This window comes from Homarus americanus, unplaced genomic scaffold, assembly GCF_018991925.1.
Source record: "Homarus americanus isolate GMGI-L3 unplaced genomic scaffold, GMGI_Hamer_2.0 scaffold33465, whole genome shotgun sequence".
Taxonomy (NCBI): Eukaryota; Metazoa; Arthropoda; class Malacostraca; order Decapoda; family Nephropidae; genus Homarus; species Homarus americanus.
The window spans coordinates 1,454-10,176 of record NW_024730723.1 but is presented as its reverse complement, the minus strand read 5'-3'; the positions used below and the strand labels follow the sequence as shown (position 1 = coordinate 10,176).

The following is an 8,723-nucleotide window of genomic DNA, read 5'->3' as shown; positions in this document are numbered from 1 at the left end:
CCCCCAACTACCTCCCCCCTCCAACACTACCCCTCACCAACACTATCCCCCAACTACCTCCCCCCTCCAACACTCCTCCCCGTAAGTCAAACTTAACCCTTTCATCAGGTAAGACTGGACCCTAAACGTTAACAACAGGTGATGTAGTCCAACACCTGTGGACCTCACTTCCTATCCTCAGTTATGTATTTTTTTGTTCACTTCTCTATGTAATAATTATGGTGTTTAGGTAAATGGCCGCCGTTGGGTTACAGTCTCAGTACAGTGTTGACGCCATCTTTTATAGGTGTGGTGTGTTGAGAGAGGCGTTTAATGGAGGTGTTTTTTTTATGTTAAGTTTGAGGGAAGAAAAAAAATAATGAAAGGAATATTTGAGGATCTTGATGTGACATGTGGTAGGGGAGGGGGTGAGGGGATGGGAGGGGGGAGGATGGGAGGGGGGATGGGGGAGAAGGAAGGGCAAAGGGTAGGGGAACAGGAAGAGTGATAGGAGATGGGGAATGGGAAGGAGAAATGAGGAGGGTTTTTGGGGAGAGAAGAGAGAGGATGGAGGTAATGTTGGAGGAGGGAAGAGAATGATGGAGGGAGGAGGAAGAATGATGGAGGGAAGGAATAATGGAGGGAGGGAAGGAATGATGGAAGGAGGGAGGAATGATGGAGGGAGGAAGGGGAATGATGGAGAGGGGGAAGGAATGATGAAGGCAGGATGGAGGCAGTTAGTGTTAAACCATTGGCCTTGTGAACACCCTGGACACAATTATACACGGCAACAATGGCAGCCTGGCCTACACTGGAGTCTTGGAGGAGAGGTCGTATTCAGGGGAAGAGTGAGTAAATGAGGAGGGAGGAGAGGAGGAGAGGGAGGGAGGGAGGGAGGGAGGGAGAGGGAGGGAGAGAAGGAGAGGAGGAGAGGGAGGGAGGGGGTTATACTTTCATTTACTCTCCTGTCCCCTACCCCTCAAGGCTTACCGTAACCTCCCCCCCCTCTCCCCTCCATACTACCCCCACCTGCCGCAGAAGGCCAGGTAGCGGGGCAGGACAGGCCGCACGCGGCACTAACGGGACAACAGCCGCCGCCGGACCAACTTTTACTGCGGCAAAAACTTTCCAGGAATGTCGGAGAAAGTTACTGATGAAGGTCGCCTGGAGGTCGCCTGGAGGTACCTCTTACTACCTCACACACGACCTCTTAATACCTCACACACGACCTCTTGGTACCTCACACACGACCTCTTGGTACCTCACACACGACCTCTTAATACCTCACACACGACCTCTTGGTACCTCACACACGACCTCTTGGTACCTCACACACGACCTCTTGGTACCTCACACACGACCTCTTAGTACCTCACACACGACCTCTTAGTACCTCACACAAGACCTCTTAGTACCTCACACACGACCTCTTAGTACTTCACACACGACCTCTTGGTTCCTCACACACGACCTCTTGGTACCTCACACGACCTCTTAATACCTACCTCACACACGACCTCTTAGTAGTACCTCACACGACCTCTTGGTACCTCACACACGACCTCTTGGTTCCTCACACGACCTCTTAGTACCTCACACACGACCTCTTTGGTACCTCACACACGACCTCTTGGTACCTCAAACACGACCTCTTGGTACCTCACACACGACCTCTTAGTACCTCACACACGACCTCTTGGTACCTCACACACGACCTCTTACTACCTCACACACGACCTCTTGGTACCTCACACACGACCTCTTGGTACCTCACACACGACCTCTTGGTACCTCACACACGACCTCTTGGTACCTCAAACACGACCTCTTAGTACCTCACACACGACCTCTTGACCTACTCGTGTGGTTCCTAAACACAAATATATTCTTGCTTCTTTTGCCAGAGAGAGAGAGAGAGAGAGAGAGAGAGAGAGAGAGAGAGAGTAGCAGTAGAGAAACGCTCGTCAACACCTATGCCACAGTGCCAATAACTGTGCCAAGCGAGTCTAGGAAGTAAGAGAGGGAGTCAAGGCCAGGCTGAGCTGTGTGTTTTAGCTCAGGGATAAGACTCTCTCTCTCTCTCTTACTCACTCACTCTCTCTCTCTATTTCTCTTTACAATATTTTCTCTCTTTCTCTCTCTCTCTCACTCTCAATACGAAATGGTGACCAAGAAAGCGTGTTTTAGGTTACCAAATGGAAGAAACATTGACCAGAACTATATGGTTAAATGGCTTTGGTTAATGACAATGTAGTACCTAGGTTGTGTTGGTATATTGAGAGTATAGTATTTAATGAGTAGTGAGGTTGATGGTATATATATATGGATAGATGGATACAATGATGGATAATGTCATTCCATCATTCGTATTCATTACCCTCAAATAAATGATACCTGAAAATGTGTGTGTGTGTGTGTGTGTGTGTGTGTGTGTGTGTGTGTGTGTGTGTGTGTGTGTGTTTGCTCGCGTCATCCTTCAGGAAAAAAAAAACAGCCTGAGAGTGGGTACTTCCCTGCTTGGTACTTCCCCGTGTACTTCCCCAACACTGAAAGAACAACTTCCCCGCCACAGCCAAAAGCCCCACTATGTGTGTTATTTATTTCATTTATGTGGACAGAATAATAATAATAATAAACCATGCAGATGTAAACGATCAAGATAAGAAGACCGAAAACAACGAAAACTTGATTGTCTTGAAAGTATTAATTAACGAAAACAACGAAAAGTATGAATTAACGAAAACAACGAAAAGTGTAAATTAACGAAAACAACGAAAAATTTATTGTCTTGAAAGTATTAATTAACGAAAACAACGAAAAGTATGAATTAACGAAAACAACGAAAAGTATAAATTAACGAAAACAACGAAAAGTGTAAATTAACGAAAACAACGAAAAATTTATTGTCTTGAAAGTATTAATTAACGAAAACAACGAAAAGTATGAATTAACGAAAACAACGAAAAGTGTAAATTAACGAAAACAACGAAAACTTTATTGTCTTGAAAGTATTAATTAACGAAAACAACGAAAAGTATGAATTAACGAAAACAACGAAAACTTTATTGTCTTGAAAGTATTAATTAACGAAAACAACGAAAAATATGAATTAACGAAAACAACGAAAACTTTATTGTCTTGAAAGAATTAATTAACGAAAACAACGAAAAGTATGAATTAACGAAAACGACGAAAAGTGTAAATTAACGAAAACAACGAAAAATTGATTGTCTTGAAAGTATTAATTAACGAAAACAACGAAAAGTGTAAATTAACGAAAACAACGAAAACTTTATTGTCTTGAAAGTATTAATTAACGAAAACAACGAAAAGTATGAATTAACGAAAACAACGAAAACTTTATTGTCTTGAAAGTATTAATTAACGAAAACAACGAAAAGTATGAATTAACGAAAACAACGAAAACTTTATTGTCTTGAAAGTATTAATTAACGAAAACAACGAAAACTTTACTGTCTTGAAAGTATTAATTAACGAAAACAACGAAAACTTTACTGTCTTGAAAGGATTGATTAATGCAAACTTTATTGTCTTGAAAGTATTAACGAAAGCAACGAAAATTTTAGTGTTCTGAAAGTATTAACGAAAACAACGAAAACTATTAACGAAAACAGCGAAAACTATTAATTAACGAAAACAACGAAAACCACCCAATAAAAGACATAAATAAAAGGTAAAAATAAATAAAAATTACCCGTCAGGAATATTATGAGTCAAACTGAGGCTCATCTTCATCTCAGGTCCAGAAAAAAACAGTTGAATAAAAACCCAACAAAAGACGTAATTAATGTTTTAGTTTTGTTTTTGTTTTTAGTGAACTTTGGGCCTCTGTACAATGGTCAAAAACACATTAACATCAGAACAAGTAATACTATTGGGCATAAAACCATAATAACAAATAAAAACGTCTAACACACACACACACACACACACACACACACACACACACACTATACAAAAATATGACGATCAATTACTAACTAATGTGTAAAAACAAAAATAAAAAACAAGGAAAAACAAATAAAAAATCTACATAATATATCCTCCTCCTGCTACTCCTACAGGCAAACGATACCCCCCCCTCCCCATCCTTCAGGCTAACACATAATATTGGGCGTTTCATCATGAGGAACAGCCACCTCTGACTGTTGACGCGGTACTGACCACACACCACTCAGATCACTCTCCCTTTATTCCCTCCACCTAAACATCTGGTGGTTGCCAAGACGTCTTTAATTTGACCTTTATAATCACTAGAGTATAATGACAGAGGTATTATAATTTATCTATATTATCTAAATAAGCTGTTCTTAATGGAGGTAAGGTTAGGTTAGGTTGGAGTTTATTTTACAAGGTGATGTTAATGTACCTGTATACCTGGAGTAATTAATGGGATTATTATTCTATGGTTATTCCCTTTATATCACACAAGTTAAGTAACTAGACGCTAAAATACGTCTTAGAAAAAAATCGTCTTGTTTTTCTCTGGATTTATCATTAGACACACACAAAAAAGGTATATTATATGCATCATCATCATCATTATCATCATCACTACCATCATCATCACCACCATCATCACTACCATCATCACTACCATCATCACCATCATCATCATCATCACTACCATCATTATCATCATCATCATCATTATCATCATCACCACCATCATCACTACCATCATCACTACCATCATCATCATCATCATCATCATCACTACCATCATTATCATCATCATCATCATTATCATCATCACCACCATCATCACTACCATCATCACTACCATCATCATCATCATCATCACCACCATCATCATCACCACCATCATCATCATCATCATCACCACCATCATCACTACCATCATCACTACCCATCATCATCATCATCATCATCATCATCACTACCATCATTATCATCATCATCATCATTAGCATCACCATCATCATCATCATCAAAACCATCATCACTACCATCATCATCATCATCATAGTCATCATCATATCATCACTACCATCATTATCATCATCATCATCATTATCATCACCATCATCATTATCATCATCGTCATCATATCACCACCATCATCATCATCATCGCTACCATCATCACCATCATCATCATCATCATATCACCGTCACCATCATCATCATCATCACTACCATCATCACCATCATCATCATCATCATCATATCACCGTCACCATCATCATCATCATCATCATCACTACCATCATCACCATCATCATCATCATCATCATATCACCGTCACCATCATCATCATCATCACTACCATCATCACCGTCATCATATCATCATCACTACCATCATCACCACCATCATGACTACCATCATCACTACCATCATCACCATCATCATATCACCGTCACCATCATCATCATCATCATCACTACCATCACCACCGTCATCATATCATCATCACTACCATCATCACCACCATCATGACTACCATCATCACTACCATCATCATCATCATCATCATCATCATATCACCGTCACCATCATCATCATCATCACTACCATCACCACCGTCATCATATCATCATCACTACCATCATCACCACCATCATGACTACCATCATCACTACCATCATCACCATCATCATCATCATCGTCATCATATCGCCACCACCATCATCATTGGTATTTTTATTATATTTTTCTTTATTATTATTATTATTATTATTATTATTATTATTATTATTATTATTATTATTATTGTTGTTATTATTATTATATTTTCGGCCCCCAGGCTCTGATGTGGGTCAGTGATCTGTGGCCGGAGGGACTAATCCCCGTTATAAGAAATATGAGCATGTTCACTATATGAACAGGTTCACTACAAGGTTCACTATATCAACTGGTTCATAACTACATGTTCACTGCAAGGTTCACTATATCAACATGTTCATAACTACATGTTCACTGCAAGGTTTACTATATCAACATGTTCATAACTACGTGTTCACTACAAGGTTCACTATATATTCACTATAACAGGTTCAGCCTCTTACTACATTATTTCTTACACCCCACAAACTGAGTCTCTTGTCTAGTCCTCCGCGTGTTGGATTATAATAAAAAATGAACAGTCTTAACACTAACAACGGCAACGAGCGCCGGGCACATCGCCCAGCCAACGAGGGCAAAAAACAGAAAACTCGACCACTTGACCCCTGGGTGACCCGTATGAGGGCCCAATGGGTCGAGGAAAACATAACAGAGTCCGTCAAAGCACCGAACTCCCTATTGGGAGCCGTAATCGGTCCTGGAGGTTCCATTGTCAAGGAGCTACAAAACTGTTTCAAGGTTAGGGTACTAGTTCCTCGCAAGGGAGCCGGGGACGAGCCCATTCTCATTGAGGGCAAACACAAAAACCAAGTTAGAGACGCAGCTCTCCGCGTCAAACAACTCATCCAGAACGAAGAGGAGCGGCGCCGGGTTAACACTCCGGTTAGTCGGAGTTTAAGTATCCCCAAGGCCTATCACAGCAAAATTATCGGGTTCCAAGGCCAAAACATCCGGCACCTGACTTCATCACTGAAAATACACATAATGGTTCCTCACAAATATGATAAAAGTGAGCTGATCACCCTCACAGGTCTTCCTCAACAGGTGGACCAAGGGGTCAACGAGGTATACGATCTGATGAAAAAATTATTCCTCAAAAGGTGATACCAACTCACTTCCTCCAATCCAACTCCTAAAAAAAAAAAATAAAAAAAAATAAAAAAAATTAATAAATAAATAAAAAAATAAAATAAAAAATAAAAAACTGGACCCTCTCACCACTGGCCTCCACGCGGCAGGGTCTGGAAACTCGGGGATTTATCTCTGAGGCTAACAGTGGTTTATTATTATTATTATTATTATTATTATTATTATTATTATTATTATTATTATTAGAGAGAGAGAGAGAGAGAGAGGTAGAGTAAGAAAAATAGATAATTGGATAACGTGAAAGAGATAGGTAGATAGTGAGAGAAAGTGAGAGAGAAAACTTATCTCACCTTTATCAGCGAGAGGGACAGACTTGCCTAGAAGACTGTCTTGACCCGAGAGAAAGTTATTACCTCCAAAACACACACACACACTCTCTCTCTCTCTCTCTCTCTCCACTTATCTATCCATCTATCCATCTATCCATATATCTATCCATCTATATCATAATCTGTCTGTCTGTCTTCCCTTACTCCCAAATTTACCCACAAAACCTAATTATAAAATCCCAAAATACCAAAACATGCACCGATAAAATTCCTGTTATATTTACCAAGAATATCTGTAATTAACTCATACAGAGCGGGAATATATGACGTGTGTATGACTTCCCTTCAGCGCAGCATACTACTACTACTACTACTACTACTACTACTTTTTTTTTTTTTTTTTTTAAACGTGGCCTCCAGCCTCCCCCAATAGCCACACCTTCGCCACCATTTATTTACCTTAATATTAAATATCCTAATACATAAGAAGCTATCCTATCTGTGTTAAATTAGTTGAGCCGCAGATCTATGCGGCATTCAGTGACTGTAGCCTCATAGACAATATGTGCAGCAGTTGTCGGAGTAGGGGCAGAAGCTCTCGTTCCCCTACTACTACTACTACTACTACTACTACTACTACTACTACTACTACTACTTTGCTGTCACTCGAGATCGAGTACGACGATCATCCAGCTATGATAAAATAATATGAGTTAAGGATGTCACCTAGGTTGGTGAGTTTTGAGGTGACTAAAGAGGCCGATACGGGACCGGCAGGGCCGTCCACAGACGTTGCACATGTGGAGGGCTGCATCTAGTGCGGGAGGGGCGGCGGCAGTGTCTTTCCGGCGCTTGTCTGCCTCGGTATGCAGTCGGGTTAACTCGGAAGTATTGACACTTCGTGTGGTGCTCCTCCAAGCGTTACGGTGTGGAGTGAACATCTCCCAGGTGAGGGGGTCGATTTGGCACTTTTTCAGGTTTGTCTTAAGACTATCCTTATACCTTTTCAGTTGCCCAACAACGTTATGTTTACTCTTCGTTCGGTGACTGTAAAGTAGTTGCTTTGGCAGTCGACTGTCGTCCATACGGGTAACATGGCCAGTCCAGCGTAGTTGTTCATGGATAATGGTAGTAGCCTCGATGGTCTCTCACTCCTCCCCTCCACACACACACAACTTCCTCCTGTCTCCCCATTCTTCTCTCAACACACCCTAATTCTTTTTTCCTCCATTTAATTACCTTCTTCCAGGATAGACTTATTTCCTCTAATTTTTATTTTATCCTCTTAACAAAATCCTAAGATGGTCATTTGTTTGCATATTTTCATTTAATGTCTTATTAATATACTTTTCCCTTCATTTATCATTATTTTCCTTACTATTTACTTTACCAATTTTGAGTTATCATCTTCACACACACACACTTTTATCGATATTTACCGCATTTTCTCTTCTATTTACTTACATAATAACAACACTTAACAACACATAGAAACACACTGTTAACCCACGTAATAGTCTTGTTCGTCCTGGAAAACAAACTGTACCAAACTTGTTATTTCAAACTGCATTTAGATTATTTTTCTGTACCTTGTTAACTCTACTTTAGTCCTGTGAAGAATTAAGTTTATTTCCTTCTGTCTAATCATGACACCTCACACCTGTCTTCTTCCACCTCACACCTGTTCTTTACCTGATGATCTTAATTACCTCTATGT

General features: G+C 40.3%; 1 protein-coding gene across 1 annotated transcript; it reads left to right on the top strand.

Annotated features, from left to right (window-relative positions):
- The first annotated feature begins 6,101 nt into the window (after positions 1 to 6,101).
- On the top strand, positions 6,102 to 6,692 carry LOC121867358. The gene has a single exon (XM_042367278.1). It carries the CDS (start codon positions 6,102 to 6,104, stop codon positions 6,690 to 6,692), a length of 591 nt encoding a protein of 196 aa, XP_042223212.1.
- Positions 6,693 to 8,723: the final 2,031 nt, after the last annotated feature.